This window comes from Mytilus trossulus, chromosome 8 (genome assembly GCF_036588685.1).
Source record: "Mytilus trossulus isolate FHL-02 chromosome 8, PNRI_Mtr1.1.1.hap1, whole genome shotgun sequence".
Taxonomy (NCBI): Eukaryota; Metazoa; Mollusca; class Bivalvia; order Mytilida; family Mytilidae; genus Mytilus; species Mytilus trossulus.
In genome coordinates this window covers 77229062-77253000 of record NC_086380.1, presented here as the reverse complement: position 1 = coordinate 77253000, position 23939 = coordinate 77229062, and the positions used below count along the sequence as shown (strand labels likewise).

Here is a 23939-nt window from a genome sequence, read left to right as displayed (position 1 = left end):
GTGGTATTAAATGTAAAGTGTAGCAGTGATATTGAATGTAAAGTGTAGCAGTGATATTAAATGTAGTGTTGCAGTGATATTAAATGTAAAATGCAGCAGTGATATTAAATGTAAAGTATAGCAGTGATATTAAATGTCAAGTGTAGCAGTGATATTAAATGTATAGTGTTGCAGTGATATTAAATGTCAAGTGTAGCAGTGATATTAAATGTAAAGTTTAGCAGTGATATTAAATGTAAAGTGTTGCAGTGATATTAAATGTAAAGTGTTGCAGTGATATTAAATGTGAAGTGTAGCTATTAAATGTTAAGTGAAGCAGTGATACTAAATGTAAAGTGTTGCAGTGAGATTGAATATAAAGTGTAGCAGTGATATAAAATGTTAAGTGTTGCAGTGATATTAAATGTAAAGTGTAGTAGTGATATCAAATGTAAAGTGTAGCAGTGATATTAAATGTGAAGTGTAAAAATGTAGCAGTGATATTAAATGTTAAGTGTTGCAGTGATATTAAATGTGAAGTGTAAAAATGTAGCAGTGATATTAAATGTTAAGTGTTGCAGTGATATTAAATGTTAAGTGTTGCAGTGATATTAAATGTTAAGTGTTGCAGTGATATTAAATGTAAAGTGTAGCAGTGATATTAAATGTTAAGTGTTGCAGTGATATTAAATGTTAAGTGTTGCAGTGATATTAAATGTAAAGTGTAGCAGTCATATTAAATGTAAAGTGTTGAGGTGATAGTAAATGTAAAGTGTAGCAGTCATAACAATAGTGCACATGCCGAAATATCTTTCCTACTTTATTTGATTAAATTTATGTTGAAAGTCTGCAAATATAAATGTTTTACGACAAATATCACACAAACTTAACATTAAAATGAGGTCACAGACAGTTGAACCACAGAAGATCGACATTTGCACACTACAATCATTCCATACACCAAATATAGCTGACCCATTTTATCTAATAAACAGATCAAACCATATTGACTATTGAACCATGAAAATCGATATGAAACCTGCCAATTGAACATGTTTACCTTACAATCATTCAATACACCAAATATAGCTGACCCATTGCTGGTAGTATTAGAGATATGGACTTGATCATTAAAAATTAACCTCCATTATTGATCCATGAAATGAGGTATATGAAATCCTCCCTATATGCCTGTTGTTAAAGCTGTTGAACTACATACAAGTAAAATTGATCAAAAGTATGAAACCGTTAAAAAAATGTGACTACGGTCCATTTACAATGCCTGGTGAACTCATATCTAGTGAATCATTGGTTAATCCTTGAACATTCATCTATGAGATGATTGCAGTTTACAAAAACTTCATTGCATACTTTCTATCTGCAATGTCAATTTTTCATGACTTGTACTTCTTTCAAACATATCTCATTTTTGTCAGTAAATTGGGAAAAAAATCCAAATTGTGCCATTTTTCATGTTACATTTCTATAATATACCTAATTTTTTTTTTTTAGCATTGTGAATGATTTTTTCATAAAATTTGCATCAGGCAAACCAGAAACTCATATATATATACATGTATCATATAGGTATGAAACAAGTTTGGGCAAATATGAACATCTGATGGGTGATGGCTGTTCATATGCATTACAAAGAAAAGCTAGCTTACAAATTACCAAATTTTAGGATATGATAAGTAGCTATTGAGATTAATGTGAAACTAATTTCAATAGTATTCACTTAACATGAAGTTGAACAGGGATGGATGTGAAAATTGCTAATATGAAGTCTACTATTAAATTTCAAGATGGTCTGATTCTTAATCCTTAAGTAAAATGATATGAATTGTCATGAACAGACATGCTAACAAACAGAGCTAAACAATATATCACTTCTCTTTGAGGACAAGAGCAGTAATAAGTAGTTGTACAATTGAAGTATAAAATAAAATATCAAATTATAAGCACAAACATCTTTTTTTATTACAAAACTACAACAAATATTTTAATTGTCATTTTTCATATAACATAAATTATCAATGTTTGAACCTTCAGTCACTATACAATAGTCATAAATCACAACAATATCAAAGACAGTCACAGAACTTCCATAATGAGATGATTACGATGAAATAAGTTATTCTACACCAGTGTCTCAGTTCTCCATACGTCAGGAGAATTATCACAGTAAAGCATTCTATAACACTACTCATCAGGTCAAACTCCTGACTCCATTTTCATCTGATTGACTCTCCTCATCAATTCATTCAATTCGTCTCCCCTGAAATAAATAAATAAACATACAGTTGTAAATCTAAGTATTCTTCAAAACACAGACTAAGATAACGTTTGTTCAAATTTCATTGCACAACCAGATGCTCCGCAGGGCGTAGCTTTATACGACCGCAGAGGTTGAACCCTGAACGGTTGGGGCAAGTATGGACACAACATTCAAGCTGGATTCCGCTCTAAATTTGAATTGTGATTAAATAGTTGACACAGCATAGGTTTCTGACACAGAATGAATGTATTCAAATGAACTTAAAATTTTTGTTTTCTCTTAGAGCAATTCACTATGCTGTTGAATATTAATCCTCTCAAAAAAATGTTTGAATAAATTTTCTTTTTATTTTTGAAATTTCAAATGAGAAAAATTGAACCCAATTTTTTATTCACATCCCCCTTTCCCTTATTCCAAAACTAATTTCAATTAAAATATTCTAATGGAGTTTGCAACAAATACTACTCATTTAAATACATCATAAAATATTAAGATGTAAAAAAACTGCTTGTTATCACTGAATGGTAAAGATTATTTAAATTTATCAGTTGGTAGTAAAAAGTGAATATACATTGTATATTGTATATAACAAAGATTTAAGTTGATTCTGGACAAAGAAAGATAACTCCAATTAAAAAAAATTCTTGCAGATATTTCTTGCTTACTATACTGGACAAAGAAAGATAACTCTTAATTAAAAAAAAATTTGCTATTTCACAATATTGTGAAATTAGATATTTCTTGCCATTGCACAATACTGTGCAATTGAAAAGACTTGCTATTGCACAATACTTAATATAATAATTTTAGATCCTGATTTGGACCAACTTGAAAACTGGGCCCATAATCAAAAATCTAAGTACATGTTTAGATTCAGCATATCAAAGAGGCCCAAGAATTTAATTTTTGTTAAAATCAAACTTAGTTTAATTTTGGACCCTTTGCACTTTTATTTAGACCAATTTTAAAACTGGACCAAAAATTAAGAATCTACATACACAGTTAGATTTGGCATATCAAAGAACCCCAATTATTCAATTTTTGATGAAATCAAACAATGTTTAATTTTGGACCTCGATTTGGGCCAACTTGAAAACTGGGCCAATTATCAAAAATCTAAGTACATTTTTAGATTCAGCATATCAAAGAACCCCAAGGTTTCAATTTTTGTTAAAATCAAACTAAGTTTAATTTTGGACCCTTTGGACCTTAATATAGACCAATTTGAAAACGGGACCAAAAATTAAGAATCTACATACACAGTTAGATTCGGCATATTAAAGAACCCCAATTATTCAATTTTGATGAAATCAAACAAAGTTTAATTTTGGACCCTTTGGGCCCCTTTTTCCTTAACTGTTGGGACCAAAACTCCAAAAATCAATACCAACCTTCCTTTTATAGTCATAAACCTTGTGTTTAAATTTCATAGATTTCTATTTACTTATACTAACGCTATGGTGTGAAAACCAAGAAAAATGCTTGTTTGGGTCCCTTTTTGGCCCCTAATTCCTAAACTGTTGGGACCGAAACTCCCAAAATCTGTACCAACCTTCCTTTTGTGGTCATAAACATTGTGTTTAAATTTCATTGATTTCTATTTACTTTAACTAAAGTTATTGTGAGAAAACCAAGAATAATGCTTATTTGGGCCCTTTTTTGGCCCCTAATTCCTAAGCTGTTGAAACCAAAACTCCCAAAATCAATCCCAACCTTTCTTTTGTGGTCATAAACCTTGTGTCAAAATTTCATAGATTTCTATTAACTTAAACTAAAGTTATAGTGCGAAAACCAAGAAAATGCTTATTTGGGCCCTTTTTGGACCCTAATTCCTAAAATGTTGGGACCAAAACTCCCAAAATCAATACCAGCCTTCCTTTTATGGTCATAAACCTTGTGTTAAAATTTCATAGATTTCTATTCACTTTTACTAAAGTTAGAGTGCGAAAACTAAAAGTATTCGGACGACGACGACGCCAACGTGATAGCAATATACGACGAAATTTTTTTCAAAATTTGCGGTCGTATAAAAAGCAAATATTTAACCAGAATAATTTATAGATATTCATTTAGTTCCAGTTCCTACAGTGTTCCAAAATCAAATGTATGGTGTCCTTTAAAGTCACCTTTCACATATATTTTTTTTGGACAATTATTTCAATTGTAACGTTTTTGAAATTCCTGTCATGAATCAAACACAATTGAATGTCTGTGCTTTCACTGACAGCTAAAATATTTCCATATAACTAAATTATGTTCCTTTACTTTACAGTACCTATTCCATATAGTGTATTTTAGTAACCCTCAACCTTACATAATTCTTACACCAGTGTTAGTACTCAGAACTTAAACCTTAACCTTAAACATGTTCAAATTACTTAACTTTGACTATGACATTTATTTTTGATTAACTTTATTTTCTAAAACTGATTATTGACTATTGGTTACATCTAAGAGCTTGATAACCTAACATCAGATACATGATTTATAGCAATACATTCAATAATCCCAGCTTGATTGTGTTAAAAAGAACCTTATACAGTTTTTTAAACATTTTTATTCAAATTGAAAAAAGTGGTTTCCATTTAGAAGACAATATAAAGTATAAAGTTAATCAACAGACAACAGACCCAAAATGAGGACATAAGCTCTCATTGGCTCTTTGAACTAACACAAAAAATTGTATCCTATGCTCTTCAACTTCGTACTTTATTTGGCCTTTTAAACATTTTTTTATTAGAGCGCCACTTATGAGTCTTTTGAAGACCAAACTCGCCTCTGGTGTTTAAATAAAATTTTAATCCTGGTATCTATGATGAGTTTCTGTACAAACTATGTTTTAAAGACTCATACATGTATCAAAATATCAGGGTTATTTACGCTGACTAAACAGATTTCTATAAATAACACCTACTCTTTTCTCATGGTGTCTTTAATCTGTTTGAGCTGGGTATCTTTTAACACAGGACTGGACACAGAATTATTTTTCTGGTTATCAATCTGTCTCTTCTGATATTTCTGTTTTATTTCAAGCTGAAAGAAAACAAGAGTAGGATGAAACATATTTTTTGTGATTAAGTCTTCATTCATTAACTTAATTACTTCTGTTGAAATTGAAGATTTCTTTTGGCTTAAAATTCGTTCTTTAAAGGGGCACTAGCTGTCAAATTCATGTACACCCATTTGACTCAAATTCTCATCAGTGTCTTAGCATCTGCCAATAAAAAACTCCAGTGAACATTTACCCCTTGAGAAAGCAGTTCTGTGTAGCACAAAACATATTTCCTTTTTTTTAATTATATTCACATGTTTTCAAAATGATTAATATTGGACATGAAACATTTATAAATTTTAATCCATTTTATCCAAAGAGCATGCTCACAAAAGGCTTTTCCAAGAAAATTTAATTTAACATTTCCTTAAAATGATAAACCAATCAGAAAGTTTTGCATTTACTTTCCTGATAACTACTTTGCATGCTTAACTCCCCTTAATGCTTTAAAATTTACCAACAATGGCCTGTTTCTCATACACCTCTGTTAACTTTATATGTAAACCATATCATACCTACTGTTAAGTTAATGCACCCCATACCTGTTGTAAATTTGTTTTATAACTTTCTAGTTTATCATGCATTGTTTCTAATTCTCTCTTCATGGTTCTCTCAGCCTCAGACAGAACTGGAAGTCTGGCTTGTAACTTTCTCATTATACTTTCTATTCTGTTAAAAGAAAATTTTCAATGTACATCTGTTTTATTAATTTTTACCTTACCATATAAATTTAGTAGTGTAACAGTTTTATATCCTATTTATTTCTCAAAGAACTTCAGATACCAATGACTGATATCTTTTTGTATCCTCACTGATTGTTTGGGTAATGTATGCTACTCCAAGTTTTAAATGTGAAGGCAGTGGACAATATTAATATTCTTTCAAGAGATTCCATTATTACAGGACAAACCCAGGTTTCATTTTTAAATTTAGGAGATACATTATGTAATTGATTGATGTTATCAGTAATTTATCAATTTAATAAATTGAAATTTTTTGTTAGCATCCCTGCTTTTAGATAGAGATTAAAAAATAGAATGAAACTTTTTGAGACCATAATCTTGACCACTGATATAATAAAACTAAACCAGAAACAAGTATTATGCAGATTTTGTAGAAGAAAGCTATTTGCATATAGAACTGACGTAGTGAATTTTGAGCCCGGAATACAGACATGTGTGTTTGGAATTTTCATGAAACCTATCCTGTTACAATTTTTTGCAATAATAAAAGCATCTTAATTTCTGAATTTACCTTAGTAATAAGTAATAAGTATAGCATATGACAGTGGTGTACTTTTTTAAAACAGTTGACAACAAAATTATGCTTGAGTATATAAAATTTAGTGATATGGTATTTTATTCGAATTTAGGAGGTAATTTTTTTTTTTGCAATTTCTCTCTTACCTTTTCAGAATTTCATCATTTTTATCTTGACACTCATCACACTTGACACCTAGTTCTCCTGCTCGGTCATGCATATCTGCCTTTAACTGAGAAAGGTAATCCAAATCATTGGACTGGGTCTCTTTCAGGTTTGTTAAAATCCTTACTCTACAATAGAAAAAAAACAAGCATTCGAATCTAAATTTAAGAAAAGTGCATATATATATCAAAATATTGCCTGGTATTAATTATTTTTGTCCTGTAAATATGTAACAACGTATTGGATTTTAGCGAGAGAAATTTATGTATTACTGAAAAATTATTACACCAGGGTTTTTGATATCACAAACTGGTCAAAACATTTACTAAATTTTATCACCGGTATAAGGAAATAATTCGTAAATATAACTCAACATGCAGACATCTTATACGTTCAGGTATTTCACATCCAAAATTTTATGGAAATATTCTTTAAAAAGCACAAAAATGTCAGTATTCTCCTCAGAAACTAACAAAACCTTTAAATAGACTTATTAAAAGGGGATATAGTTACGATACTGTTGTCAGGTCATTAAAGATTGCATATTTTGGCTTTAACATTGATTCACTGATAGGGTCTTTGCATCGGAACTAAACACATTTATTTCTAAAAAAACAGTTGTTGGCATGACACGGGTTATGTTCTTCTCATATATTTTATGATAGTATGATACTAAACCCCTAACGGGAGGGATTGTACCTGATATTCATATGATGAAGACATAATCTTTCAATCAGTTTAATTGAGGTCTGGAGCTGGCATGTCAGTTAACAGCTGCTAGTAGTCTGTTGTTATTTATGTATTATTGTCATTTTATTTATTTTCTTTTGTTACATCTTTTGACATCGGACTCAGACTTCTCTTGAACTGAATTTTAATGTGCGTATTGTTATTCTTTTACTTTTCTACATTGGCTTGAGGTATAGGGGGAGGGTTGAGATCTCATAAACATGTTTAACCCTGCCGCAATTTTGCGCCTGTCCCAAGTCAGGAGCCTCTGGCCTTTGTTAGTCTTGTATGATTTTAAATTTTAGTTTCTTGTGTATAATTCAGAGTTTAGTATGACGTCCATTATCACTGTACTATTATGCATATTTTAGTGGCCAGCTGAAGGACACCTACGGGTGCGGGAATTCTCGCTACATTGAAGACCCATTGGTTGCCTTCGGCTGTTGTCTGATCTATGGTCGGGTGGTTGTCGCTTTGACATATTCACCATTTCCTTTCTCAATTTTATGTCACACTCCCTGCACATTTTGAAAAGAAGACTTCAACAACATTTTTTGAGTCCCTAATTGGCCAAATTCATCCCTGTCAACCCAAACCTTATCACAATTCCGATCGTATTAATTGTTGAATTGTTTTGTCCTGAATATGCATGTTAAACTTGCCACTTGACGCTTTACCAACAATATCTATCAATCCTGTAATTGCAAATGTTTTAGCTAGCTAGAACAGCAACAGTTGATGAAAACAATATCAATTGGGACATGTATTTGTAATAAAAGAATGTTTTGAAAATGCAGATATAATCATATTTTGTTGGGAAATTTTGGAATTGAAATAGGAAGGTGCCTCATTTACAATTTTATTAGTTGTATCTGCTGTGTAGTTGTTTGAAGTTAATTCACTATCTTTATTTATTGTAATAAAACATCTGACACTGTACACAAACAAACAAGAAATCATAATTCAGGTTTATTATTTCCAAAATATGAAGCCAGAATATAAATTTAATAGATTGCACAAGAAGTTCCAATGATTGAGTATTGGAAAATTGAATAAACGCAACAAACACCTCTATCAAAAGATCTATAAAAAAATGTTAATAAATTTCTAAACATGTACATGACAATTCTACTTTTCCAAATACACACACACTTGTTTGTTTAACTTAAGTTCTCGAACTGGCAACACTGCTAAATAAAAGAACTCTTACATGTATTTCTAGAGAAGCATGCTATTGCATGACCACACAACATGTCATAGTGAGCCTAAAATATCTTATAACTTTTCAAACCGTCCATGTAAAACACAAATCAAACTACACATACATTCCATGCATAAATAATACTTAATAACCCTATGAATCAATTAAACAGCCGTCCAAATCAATTAAATACATGTACAGAATATAACATGTCACTTATATATGGCCCCTCCCTTAACCCTATTAATCAATTACACAAATGTCCAAATCAATAAAGTACATGTATAGAATATGACATGTCAATTATACATGACTCCTCCCCCAACACCTGTCAATCAAATTTTGGTCATTGATTAATAAATTTATTCCAAATCAATGAAGAACATTAATAAAATATCACATGTCAAAGTAAACATGACTCCTCCCCTAAACCCTGTCAATCAAACTTTGGTCATTTATTGGAATGATTGCCATGTTGTTCTTCACCCTCATAAAACAATATGAGATCTCTAGGAGGAGGAGACTAGTTAAATCCGGTTCACATTATTGCATAATAAAATATAATGATGAACATCATCATAATCTATGTGTCAAAAGAGGCGAGAAATTCTTAAACACTATTAACATATTTTCTTTTAATTAGCATTCAATTTTTTTAAAAGTCCTATTAGTCAGAAGTAAAAATTAAATCATTCCTATTTTCATTCTCTTTCAACCTTCATGACCTTTGACCCTGAACAATCATAGGTTTTCTTTGTTTGAATTGTTTCACATTTTGTCACGTCAGTACTTTTTACGGCTGATTTATAATAGTATGTTTTTGCTCATTGTTAAGGGGTTGTACATTGACCTATTGTCGCATAAATCTGCTTCAAAGGAACTCAGTTGGATAGTTTTCTCATTGACAATCAAACAACATCTCTTTATCTTTATACATATTAGCTGTAAATTCAGAAATAATTGTGTGCATTTATTATTGTGATTTTGTCATTTTAGACTAATATGCAATTTTATTTTTTTGCAATGTTGAAAAATTTCCTGTTAAAGTCATATAAAACTTTCGAAATGCAAGTTTAAATTACAGTGATTAAAGTAAAAAGAAAAAAAAAGAAAAAAGCTATTATAAATCTGTTGCAGTTTTCGCCTATATAAAAACTTACAATAATTTCTGAATTTACAGGATTTGCTGATTTTTTAATTTTTTTTTTAATAAAAGCTCTATCTTTGGAAAATTCTGTAAGCTGTATTTTTTTGGAACATTTACACTCTATGATCCTCTATGCAATTCTATAGAATATATTATATATATTTTTTGTACAAACAATTCGGAAGTGTCTGATAAAAAGATATAAAATTGAGATTTGTTTGTTTATATATATTAGATAAGCAACATTGTAAATAAACAATTTCCAAATAATAACAAATAGACATTAATGTTATTGTAAAGAGTCTTCTGGCCACAGACGTGGACACTGTCCTATTTTTGTTACAATAGTAGGTGCAATCCGGCCATAATGGTCAGTTTATGATTGATTAATTGACAGTTAGTGACCGTTTATATCCAATATTGTCAGCCAATAATATTGATAAGGTGTTTAATCTGTCGTTAACACTGCATTCCTATAGCCGATTGGTCAAGATATTTCATGGGAACTAGAATTACTTCTTATGATAAACTTTTATATGACGTTCATCATTTAAAGGTCAATCGATTCAACACTGGAATTATTTTTTGAAAATTCAAATTTTTTACAAGTTAATATTCATTTTAAAAAATTTTGTTCTTTCATTTTTGAGAAACAAAATATCAAAATTTCAAGTTGAATCCAATCAGCTCTGGAATTATTCTTTGAAAATTCAAATGTTTTGTAAATCAATTTTATTATTTTTATACTTGTGTGTTCTAATTCATTTGAGATATAATATCTAATACGGTGGTTGATATCATCACAGAATTAAACTTCATCTTTGGTGAGATGAGAAAAATAGATATAATAAAATTATTCCCCTTTGAACACCTGTTTTTCTTCAGGGTCAAGATTTAGGACCTTACCTTTTCTGTATAGCTTGTTGAGCCAGATCTTGTTTCTGAAGATACTCTTCTCTAAACACTTGTGTTGTTCGACCCAACAACTGGTAACATTCTTGTTGGGTCATCTCAGTCTTTTTACCCGACCTTAAAATATATGTTATTAAAATGTTATTTCAATAAATGGACAATATAAATTGTAATTATTTTTTTCTCAGGTAAATTGTAGTTATAGATGTGACCATTCAATTACTTTTTACAGGACCCAAACATAAAGCAAGAACATGATTTCCTATTTTTCAATATTTAAAATTTGAAGCTCATGTGTACTAAGGGACGACATCAAAAAATCAATGAAGGATAAAAAACTTAATTCAAATAGTTTGGGGACGGGGGTGATTGGGGATGGGGTCAAATTGCTGCAAGTTTTGTTTTAATTGACATCCATTTTACATATATATCCTTATTGGTCAATCAATTTTTCCCAAATTAAGTTAAGAGGGGGGTAAGTGAAAAAACAATATGAATTAAGTTTTTTATCCTTCATTGAACTTTTGATGTCATTCCTTAATAAATTTATTAATATTACAAAATTATTTCTTGTAGGATAACTGTTCTACAATCTGTTGAAAACTATATTACAGCATTGTACAAGGTCATGTTTTTCTCTGACTGTTTATGAAGTTTTTACACTAAATCCATTGGATATTGGATGTGTACTGATTGATATTTTAGTCTTAGATATGTGATCTGTTTTTTTAAGTAGTAATTGGCTTTGAACTAGCTGTCAGTAACTGTGAGCGCTGAAGATCTGTATTCTGTCCTTTGTAATGTGTTAGTTGTTTTTGCTTTGATGAGTTAAGGTCTTTAAATGATTGTCTAGCTTGTTTTTGTGTTATGCTGTTACAACACTGTCCCAGGTTAGGGGAAGATATTGCACCCACACTACTGCTTTATGTGTGTGCTTGTCTCAAAGTCAGGAGCCTGTTATTCAGAGGTTGACCTTTGTTGTTGTTCATCATATTCATTTTTCGTTTCTTGTGTACATAAATCAGGCAGTTTTCTCATTTGAATTGTTTTATATTTGTCATCTCAAGGTCGTTTAAAGCATGATATGCAGTATTGTTTTTTGCTCATTGTTGCAGATACAGCTCATTGTTGAAGAGCTGTATAGTTAACTAGAATTACTAACTTCTACATCAATTGGTCTCTGGTGAAGAGTTGTACCACATCTTTTCAATTTATACTAATTAATTTATGAAAGGTGACAAAAATGTTGTGAAAACTTACTTTAACAAGGGATTAGTGAAGTTTTTTTGCAACACCTTGGCTATATATTGATCAAATGGCTCCCTGGGTAATTTACGTAATGGAGATCTAATTGTCCCTGTTGGTGTCTGCAAACTAGATGTGGTATAGGTTACCATTCTGGACCTGTAAATATATATATAAGTAACTGTAAAAATTAAGTGTGTTGCATGCATTTATTTTTCGCAATTTTTGAATAACAGGAAAATGGGCATAGAAATACTACTGTAAAAATTTTAAAATGTCAGTATGTCTTTTGCAAAATCTTCCTAAATGGAATTTTTGTAATAATAAAAATTGTGGAAAAAAATTCTGAATTTGCAGTTATTGAAAGAAGTCATATGGAGATAACATTTTAAGTGTCTATGTTGTTATCACAAAAGAAGGAATTGAACAAATTAATTACTTGTACTTGTATTTCATAATTTTAAACTGCCACTAAAAAATACCGATATTTTTGATAGAATACATTTTTATTTGTAACACACATGAGATGTTACAGGAGTAATTTTCTACATTAGAAAATGCCTGTACCAAGTCAGGAATATGACAGTTGTTATCCATTTGTTTGATGTGTTTGGACTTTTGATTTTGCCTTTTGCCTTTTGATTTATGATTTTTCTTTTTGAATTTTCCTCGGAGTTCGGTATTTTTGTGTTTTTACTTTTTAACATGCAAAGGATGTCAATTTTTTTATATTTGAAGCCTCATATCTATCTTCCCAATTGAATAAGATGTTACTGTTTGTTTTATACCTCCTGTACTATCAAACAGAAGACACTTGTTAGAGAAGTCATACCACTACGACATAGAAACTGATACAAAAATCTACATTTTGGGAGCTTACCTTAGTGGTAGTGAGATAAATTCTATATCGCTGGTCAATGTTAACAGGGCTGATCCTTTCTGCCACTCCTTTACAACTGCTAGTCCTATTACTGGTGCTGGGGGACTGCAATTGAGAAAAAAAGTAATACTATAAGTGTCAAAATATTCAATTCATGAGCGAGTTTTTTATGGTAAGATATCCATGGTAAAACATAGAAAAATAATGATCTTGTTTTAGTATTTATATTATCATCTACAAATATCCGGTTTGAGAGAGGTATATTGACCATTTGAGGTCTTTTGTTTATTTTTGATGTTGAGTGGCTGTCCATATTTTGTAACTAGTTAGTCTAGTCAATCTAGCATAAAATTGACCCGTACCTTGAAGTTATTTCTACAGAAGATTTTTAAGGAAACTTGAGGAAAACTTAAAAATCACGATTTTAAAATTCCTATGGAGATTTACATTGCAATGGTAGATAATTTTGCAAAAAAGGCAGAAATATTAATAAAGTTTGATACAAAATTATAATGTTTTGATTCTTAATATGTTAGTCGTCTTGATTGTATAACGAACAACTCCAAAGGTGTTTTCATATCTTTTATCGAGCTATAACCTAGATTTCATAACTTATTAGTTGACTATTTATTAGATTTTTCAGCATGTCAAGGTAAAGAATCCCAAATCTAATAAACATATTAAGCATACATTCTTCTTTTACGGGTTTAAAGTTTCCTTATACACGGTAGATGCTGAACAAATATAATTTTCAAATATTAAAAAAAACAAATTTTCGCATTATTTTTTCAAAATGGTCACAATGACATAAATTTGCAATTTTTTTAAGGAAAAATGTGTAACAAAAATTAAAAATACCCATAACACTTTGATTTTGTACATTTCATGAGCAGAATAATTATTTAATATAGTCAAATACAAACTTATAACCCCATCAAAGTATCATACGTTTCATGAATTTTAACTGAAAATCAACCAAAAACTGACAAAAAAAGACTATTTTTTGCAGAGTTTTCTCCCTTTCCAATGTAAATTTCCATAAGTAATGAAAAATGCTGATTTTAAGTTTTCGTGAAGTTAGATTTTATTGGACTTTTTTCTGTGTATATCTGGGGCTTAATGCTATAGATAAGAACTTAAAACCTTTTCTGTTGCAATTTGTTTGAGGTTCAAACTTAGTTTGACTGGACTAAATCCCATGTAACTAACTACTGTAAATTCAGAAATTATTGCGTGCATTTTTTATCGCGATTTTGTCATTTTAGACTTTAATATGATTTTTATTTTTACGTTTTTGAGAAAAATCCTGTTCAGTTTATACAAAACATTTCAAAATGCGAGTTTAAATTATTGCGTTTTCCACTAATTCGCATTTTCCGCAATAATAAAAACATTGCATTAATTTCTGAATTTACAGTATGCAACAAGTTTTATGATAATGATTTTTTTCAACTTTTCTTGAAGTTTTTATTTTAACAAAGACCAAAGTTTCACATGTGACCATATGCAATTTTTTTAATATAATGAGCAGTGAAATGTTCACATATGGTATTTTTTTAGTTAAAATATGTTTTACACAAAACTAAGTAGAAAATTTGATGACATCATTGATCATTAACAAACCTAGATGGGAGAGGCTTTGTACACACTAGATGTTCCACTGTACATTCTAAATTCTCAGGCACATCAGCATCCTCTACAATGAAATATATATCATATATACAATCTCATTAAAACAGAGCACATATGCAGTCAAGGTCAGACAATACTGTGTACTATGGCCATGAAAGAATGTCTTCTTGTAAAATGTAAATATTATCTGACATGTTAAAATTAGAAGTATTAAAAAAATCGACATATATCAATGGTTTTGTGCAGAACAGTAAAATATATAAAAGAATAGATACCATATGATGAACTTAAAAGGTATCTAAAAATGGAGAATTGTGAAATGTAGGTCAATGTGACCAAACTGTTACTGAATAGTATGTAATGTGTAATACAATATTTTACCCAAGATATTCAAGAGAATTGTGAAAAAAGATGCAAAATTCAGTCCCAGACTTAAATGCAAAATTTGTTACTGCATGGGAAAATCTGAATCTATGCTTTCCTTTAGTTTTTGTGTTTTTTGCTGGGCATATGCTGATCATGCACGCACACCAAATATCCTTTCTTTTCTATCATTCATACATTCTTGTAGAAATGATACAATTAGATGAAACATAAATTTCATATCCTGTTCGTTTTGCAACGAACTGTAAACAAGATTAATAAACGATAAATTGTTTTTTTCTTGAAATGAATTCTTATGCATTTGACCCTTTGATACCTTCTGACAGGAAATATTGTTGATAGTATTCCTCTATCCATGGAAGAGCGACAGTGTGGACCCCAGCAGCATGTAAACAATGATATCTGTCAGGAGCCAAGGCATCTGAAAAACAAACGTAATTTTCTCATTTATCATCAATTTCGTGGTTAAAATTATTGAATTTTAATAAGTACACCTTTCAAGTAAACATTATAATAATGAAAGGCTATTTTTCAATTTTCAATCAAACTATCAAATGACCTTTCTATATGACTTTGAAGATAAGTTATAGCTATACTTATATTTGATAGTTCCTTTTTCTACTGGAATACTAATGATATGGTATTTAGATTAATAGAAATAGGATACACGTGGCAAAACTTTAAATTGAAGAAAAAGATACTTTTATTTTTCTAAGGCCCAAAAAGTAATAATTGTGTTTCCGCTAATGCGCTGAAAAAATAGGCAAGGTAGGTACACAGCTTCTTTTGCATAGGTACTATTTCTGTACTGAAAATCTGTAATACTGGAAATTTACTTTTAATATCTAGTAATATTTCTTCACTTTAGAATACTTCAGGTACATTGTACTTGTATTTTCTGGTATTTGTTCTACAACTTAAACTATTGATATAAAAATAATACCAAAAATGATAACAGAATTCCATGGTGGAACATCATAACTTTTAAGATATTTGAACTAGACAAACTTTCAAAATATTGAAAATGTAACTGTGCAACCAAAAACCTGTAGCATTTAAATTTCAAGTACAAATCAAGTACTGTAAAATACAGGTATCTAAATATTACAACAATTCTTAAGTAACATAATAGTACTGAATATCAAAAGTACTACAGATTTTTGGTTCAGAAATAGTACCTATGCAAAAGTAGCTGTGTAGGCAATTTCATTTAATTTTACATTTGTTTAGCTGGTAACTACTAAAAAATCAGTCTGACTTTTACAGTGCTTGTTACAAAATGGCATTAAAAGAGTAAGGAAAGCCACTTAAAATTAGGTAAAAAGAGCCGTACTTTGACCTATAATGGTTTACTTTTTAAAAATTGTTATTTGGATGGAGAGTTGTCTCATTGGCACTCACACCACATCTTCCTATATCTAGGTAGGGTAAGCCAAAACACATATGATTTTTTGCCTATTTGCAAATAGTTATAGGACATTGATATTTAATAGAGAACAATTTTTAATAAGGGATAGTATGATTGATTTAGTATTTATGGCGTCTTTCAGATTTATTGGCAAGGAGGAAGCCCCAGAGACGACCACTTATCTTCAACAGGAAAACTTTCTTAAAATGAACAATCATTGCATTATGGGGATAAATATGGAAGTTAATTTGCAAAAACTTCAGTCAATATCTTTATAAAGTCTTACATGCAAACCTCACCTTTCTGCACTAAAGTCCATTTTATTTCATCTTATTCATTTGTTAAAGAAACAACATTGTTACATACATTTCAATATTATAAAGAATTTCATTTCTTTTTTAATTTTAGGGGTAAGATAAGGGCTATTATAGCCATTTCCAGGATCATGAAATTTACTCTAAAATTATAATCAGGACTAGGTTATGTCCCTTGTCAAAAAGTAGAACTCCTTTGCTACAATGATTAGCAAGTTAAAATCCATGTTGATTTTAAGATAATATTTTGTTTATCTAAGTTTAGAAGGTATAAATGGTCTTTTGGCTTACATTATACTGCAATCCAATGTTTGTAAATCAATCTAACACATTGGCATCTTTTAACTTTCACCTTTCCTCTGCACTGCAGCTAACCAGAATTTTTCACTTTTATACCAGTTTACTTTAATTTTAAAATAAATTTGTCAAATAAACAGTGTTCATGGATGAATGAAAAGCAAGGAAACTTTTCTTGAGAAAGCAGATTCATGAATGTGCTGAAAATAAACATCAGAAAATTTTGCTTATTTCAAAGAAAATCTGAAAATCTGCTATTGCCATCATTTTTGCAGGGACTATTGCAGTTGTACCAGACATTTTCACTCAAAATCTTGCAAGAGGGTTCCTTATTCCTTATACATTTTAGATATTTAAGTTCAACCCGGTTAAATATTTGTGAAAATAATCACTTACAAAATAACCATGACAACTAGCAAGTAAACAACACCTGAATTTGAGGTCTTCCTCGACATGCTTTAATGTCACACAAATGATTAAATTAAGAGTTTAAATCAATTAATAAGTTTCACAAATTACCACAATGTTAAATACTGACAATAAATTTAATATAACACTTCTAAAACAACCCTAGTACACGTGTTTAGAATGTTAAAAAACGGTCTAAACAACTGTTTTCTAAAGAAAAGGAGATTTCATTTTGACAGGTTTTACACTTGTGCTGACAGGTTATATCTACGCCTTGCCATCAAGCTTTTGTCTTACCAGATGTATGTAGAAGTGACAATAAAACATCTTTTGTCATTAGAATCATAACATCATTAATAACTCGTTATAAATCAGGACAAGGTGAACGTTTTTATATAATTAAAATACTTTTAAAGTATACACAAAAAGGGGGAGGGTGAATTACGTGATAGGGTTCTGGAAAGAGTTTTAATAGAAAAATGTGTCATTGAGACCGTTTCGTTCAAAATACAAAATACACTGGTCAGAATAAAATATTACTGAACAATGATCATATAACTAATAATTTCAGAAGTTTATAGGACATTTATAAAGTCTGGAAAATATAATTTTACTGAATCTAGGTCAGAAGGTTTAAAAAGTTGATTTTGACTTCTTTGTGAAATCTGTAAAAGGCAACCATTTCTTGAAATTTTATAAAAACCACAATGGTGTTGCTTATCTGTTTGTAAGAGTTATCTCCCATACCTCAGCATCTGATTTGTCAAAGAGACAAAAAATTGTATTTTCTATCACCCAAATAACCTTTATGAAATTCCCATAGACAAATTTTGTATTGTGTGCTTTCTACCAACAATAGCAGGAGCAGATGTTTTTGATGGGGTAGGCACATTTTCAACCTGACAACATAACATTTTTTCATTTTAACCAGAAAAAAAATCAGACAGAGGTCATAACAAAATACATACAAACAGATAGATCAACACATAAAAAGCAATCAGCCCTACTTAAGGTGATTATGTTAAATAACAAGTCATAAAACATTTTTTGACCTTTTACATTCATTAAAAATTATCTTGGAATGAATTATTCAAGAGAGGTAACTCCATCTATCATGAAATTTATAGCCAGTCAATGGAAAACTTCCAAATGATTAACAGCTCCCAAGGGCAATGATCTGCCTTTAATTAGGCCAAATAAAAAATGTGTGATCTCTATTTCCTTACCTACCCTATATATTAGGCTTAGAAATAGCCTACCTAAAAAATTTTGTTGGTCATTCTTCAATAAGCACTATTTTAAAAAGTAAGAATGTGTCTCCCATAGACTCAATGTGAAAAAAAATGTACAATAAAAAAATCCCTACCTAACTACCTTATTTTTTTCATAGATGTAATAGGATAAACAAATATTATTCTATTTGACCTAAAATCTTAAAATTATTCCAGTAGAAGATTAATTTTTTATATTTTCTTTTTTCATGAAAATGACAGAAACTTTCAGATACTTCTACATCCTTCTTAAAAATTACAACGTCTAAATAATGTTTCGTAACTTTGTTTACTTGTTATTAAATTACATATTCAATTAATAATTTACGATCAAGACAAAAAATATATATATATCACTTACAATAAAATAACTGTACGGTGACCACAATAAATCAAGCGTATATACCACATGACTGGCAGCGTGTCATGTCAATAAATATGACATATGCGATATGAATACTAATCATAATCTTTTGTCCACGGAAAAATGGACAAGTAAAAATCATTAATTCAAACAAAAATTTTCTGTCCAAATTTAGTCATGCCTGAAGATTAATTGTATTTTTCAAAAGGAAATAGTTTTGTAAGCAATAAATTGGGGGTTATGTATATACAATTAATCAAATCTAAAATTAGTTAACGTTTTACACGGGGGTCAGCGCACCTAACAGGTAATTGAAATATATACAGAGATTGATGAAATTTTTTTATAATCACAATAAATTTTTACCTATCCTCTTTCTTTGTTTCATATAATTAATAATGTTGAACCAAAACTATTATAGATAAAATTTGAACCTTGTGCACCTTTTGAAATTATTTAAAAAAAAAAAATTAGAAATGAGAAAATCATAAAACAAGTCTGTAGCATCAACATAGGGATTTACAATAATCTGTTGTGGAATGAATACAATAATTGATTAATGAGACTGAATACAACTAAAAATGGAAATGGAGAATGTGTCAAAGAGACAACAGCAAGACCAAAGAGCAGAAAACAGTCCAAAGACACCAATGGGTCTTCAGCACAGGGAGAAATCCTGCACACTGTTGCAGCTTCAGCTTGCCCCTAAACAAAACTGTGTTTTAGTTCAGTGAAAATTGATGTATTTTTGTGTATAAAATTATTATGGTTTTAAATACTGGCACCATACGAAAGGGGAAAATGAAAAACCAAAAGTAAAATTAAAAGAGATAGTAGAATGAGAAAACGATTGAGAAACATGATTCCTATAAAATATTGATTTGTTGAAGGCAAAGGAGTATATCCAGTAAGACTTTTTTGGCCCCAATATATAGCGATTTTACAAAATTGATAAAATGTAAATATTTAGCTATTACTGGAAAGTAGGATACTTCTGTTACATAAATATGTGCTGTTTTTTGACAAAACAGTGCACATGTATTGGATACTAGCATCATTTATAAGTCATGCTAAAATACTGAAATCTTCAAAATTTGAGCATTTGAATTAAATTTAAATCAAAGCGCGAAAGCGCTGTAAAGGCAGTTAATTACAGGTTGTGTGTATTTCTAGTCCAGTTATATCATTATCTTCCATAGAACAGAGGTGGTTTGTAGAATTTAAGATTTAGAGTTCTTTTGTACCTAGTTCACCTATATCTAGTCTACTGTTTACAGTATATTTTCTGTGCCTCCCATGAAATGCATTTTTAGCCATGGCCTTGTCAGTTTGCTTTAAATTTACGAGTTTGACTGTCCCTTTGGTGTCTTTCGTCCCTCTTCTTTAGACATATAAGAACTTTTCCTTTTCAATATAAATAGACTATTTTTAATTATTGATTGTATACACATATTCTATGACTCCCATAAAAAATAGTTCACAAAGATTGACTAGTCTCTGTACTGTGTGTATAGCAAGGACATCAAGTAACATAATGGTTAATGTACATAGTAACATGTCAACTTTTTTGATGACCATACCTGTCAACTGTCAGTATTTGCAGAGTATTTCCCCCATCGAGCTTGAGGCTCCCAAATGGAAATTTCATAAGAGCAATTTTGTCGACTATTTTAAAGAAAACAATTAATTCAACGTATACAAAGGCTATGAGCTTGTTAATGCACGAAGAAGCCAAAAACCACATTAGAATATATTTGAAGGGAATCCATTGACAAATCGCCCAACTTTAAAAACAAGGGTGCACACACTGAAATGTCTCGCCTTCTTTACTAATCATTGATATTATGTTGATAGTCCTAATAATTAAGCGTTATTACAACTGTCACATAATCTTGACATAAACCAAGAAAACTAAACATTGACCTTTGAACCATGAAAATGAGGTCAAGGTCAGATAAACCATGCCAGGTAGCCATGTACAGCTTACAATTCTTCCATACAACAAATAAAATTGACTTATTGCTTATAGTTTAAGAAAAACAGACCAAAACACAAAAGCTTAACACTGAGCAATGAACCGTAAAAAATGAGATCAAGTTCAAATAAAACCTGTGCAACTGACATGTAGATCATGAAATATTTCCATACACCAAATATAGTTGACCTATTGCATATACAAAAATGTAGTATTAGATAAAAAGGCCAAAACTCAAAAACTTAACTTTGACCACTAAACCATGAAAATGAGGTCAAGGTCATATGACACCTGCCAGGTAGACCTGTACACCTTACAACCATTCCATACACAAAATATAGAAGACCTATTGCAAACAGTATAAGAAAAACAGACCAAAACACAAAACTTAACTATAACCACTAAACCATGAAAATGAGGTCAAGGTCAGATGACGCCTGCCAGTTGGACATGTACACCTTACAGTGGTTCCATACACAGAATATACTAGACCTATTGCTTATAGTATCTCAGATATGGACTTGACCACCAAAACTTAACCTTGTTCGCTGATCCATGAAATGAGGTCGAGGTCAAGTGAAAACTGTCTGATGGGCAAGAGGACCTTGCAAGGTACACACAAAAAAACTGCCCCAAACCTGGATATATAGTTATCCTATTACTTATAATAAGACTAAGAGAGAATTTAACATTACAAAAAATTTTAACTTTTTTTTCAAGTAGTAACTGAACCATGAAAATGAGGTCAAGGACATTGGACATGTGACTGACGGAATCTTCGTAACATGAGGCAACCATATACAAAGTATGAAGCATCCAGGTCTCCCACCTTCTAAAATATAAAGCTTTTAAGAACTGAGCTAACATCGTCGCCGCCGTATCACTATCCCTATGTCGAGCTTTCTGCGACAAAAGTCGCAGGCTCGACAAAAAAACTGCCCCAAACCTGGATTTCCAAATCGCCCTACTTGTGAACTGTGTTAAATCCCGTTAATATTACTCCTGCCAACTGGTCCCACCTAATGGAAATGGGTGAAATCTAGATAAATATATTATTAACCAGGATGAATTTAGTAATGCCAACTCGCCCCACTTATGGAAAAAGATGTTATTCCATTGAATATAAGTTAAATTCCTTATATTGCATTTTGATACATTTAACTGGTTTCTTTTCAATTGTTATGCAAATAAATAAGCTTCAAAGCTTACAGTTATTCTTCAACAATCAGTTTTTTTTTATATTATAATTTCAGTATATATCAATAATAGTAATTAAATTAATTTTTGGTTTGTTTGTATTCTGTGAAGATTAGTTTTCATTAAAGTGGTGCGAGTTTTTATTTTTAATTGTATATATAGTAATCTAAATATTACCGTTTTTTTATAAGTAGGGCGAGTTGGCAGGAGGAATATCAAACATGATTTAACCAATTTCACATGTACATGTGGGGCGATTTGATAAATAAGTTTGTGGCGGTTTTTTAAAAAGTGGGGCGATTAGCCAATGGGGCAACTTGTCCTGCTTCCATTTGAAGGCCCCCTTGAAGGTTTTGTATGACTATATGGACCATCTTTCACGTAAAACCCCCATGTGCATTTTGAAAAGTTGGCAGATATGTTTCTAACTCCAGGCAAAATCTACCGGTATGAATGAAAAAGAAGTTTTCAATTAAGGCTCTGTGGCCATAACAGTTGTCTCATTAGCATTTTAACCACTTCCCATATTTGCAATTAAAACAATAGAAGAAAACTATTCAACGCAAAAACAAAACTTACTTGTAAATATGAAATTCTCTTTACGGTATGAGTTTTTCTCATTGTTTGAGATTGTACAGTAGTACCTGTAACTGCTAATACCTATTTCTTATTCACTTTTGCTTGAACTACTAAATATCATATACATTGTACCACATCTCCTTATTTTTATAAGCATTCCAATAACATGAACAATTGTAATTCAATTCTATATACCAAAGCAAAATGAACTGCACCACTTTCATTCACTAGTATGCATCTTTTGGCAAAATACAAGTTCTTAAATGACACAATATATATTTATTGATAAAAAAATAATAACTCTTTAACAGGTATAAAAAAAGCACAGCTTTGTCATAACTTGTGAAATCTGTGCTGAAAACATAGACATTGATGGTATTTGAGTAATTCCATATGTGAAGCTCAACATAAGCTCGTCAGTTGGCGGTGGACAGTTATAGTTCCTTTCTGCAGGCTAGGATGAATGACTTTTCAGGAAAACCAATTTCACAAATCAAAACTTTCCTCTAGATTTCTCCTACAATATTCATCCAGTTTAGTTCTTTTGTTTTAATTGGACACCGTCCTGATTTTTAATTTTGCAAACCATTTAGTCTCTTGCTTGCAAATGGTGCATGAAAATAGGATGGGTATGGCAGTAGACAAGTCTCTTTAAAGTGGGTTTGTGCCCTGAAAAAAAGTTTTATAACTTAAGTTTTTTTGAAACTTGTGCAACACACATACCTAAATAACTATAACATGGAAGAGAGCATCATTCGTGTCAATGTTTTGATCCTGTTTACATTGTCATTGATATTTTTTCAGAAAGCCTGAGGCATAACTCATGAATTCCTGTCATTACATCCTAAATTAACATAATTACTGCTAGAATAATAATCAGTATGATATACGTACACTATCATTGTACAGCCCAAGTCTTCAGTATATATAATTGTTGCATTCATTTACTCCTGTGTTCAGTCGTTCAAAAATATTTAAACATCAACAAATGAACTTTAATAAGGACAAGAAAACACTAGAAAAGATACGTACATACAATCCGTGTTTAAGTGTATTTGAAAGAGAAATATATCTGGTTAAACGATGTATAAAGGAGGAAAAATTGTAGATATTGCATTACGATGCTTTCTACCTAATAGCACGTGGATATGTTTACATATTTAGACTTGACCCAGTATGACCCGTACCTTGTAGCTCACCGCCGTCGTTTAAACACTTTGACTACAGTCGTGTAAGACAATAAAAAGCTTAAGCCTGTACTA

General features: G+C 30.6%; 1 protein-coding gene across 1 annotated transcript in view; it reads right to left on the bottom strand.

The window, feature by feature from the left end:
• Window positions 1-1934: 1934 nt before the first annotated feature.
• The window catches only part of LOC134681422 (nucleoporin 88-like), a 30320-nt gene continuing 8315 nt past the window's right edge, over window positions 1935-23939 (bottom strand). Inside the window, exons 7-15 of the mRNA XM_063541044.1 lie at window positions 15181-15285; window positions 14472-14544; window positions 12849-12953; window positions 11984-12127; window positions 10718-10840; window positions 6716-6862; window positions 5852-5978; window positions 5172-5290; window positions 1935-2257 (exon numbers count right to left, since the gene is read on the bottom strand). Of these exons, the coding sequence (XP_063397114.1) occupies window positions 2194-2257; window positions 5172-5290; window positions 5852-5978; window positions 6716-6862; window positions 10718-10840; window positions 11984-12127; window positions 12849-12953; window positions 14472-14544; window positions 15181-15285 (1007 nt within the window). The 3' untranslated portion in view covers window positions 1935-2193. The remainder of the gene's footprint in view (window positions 2258-5171; window positions 5291-5851; window positions 5979-6715; window positions 6863-10717; window positions 10841-11983; window positions 12128-12848; window positions 12954-14471; window positions 14545-15180; window positions 15286-23939) is intronic.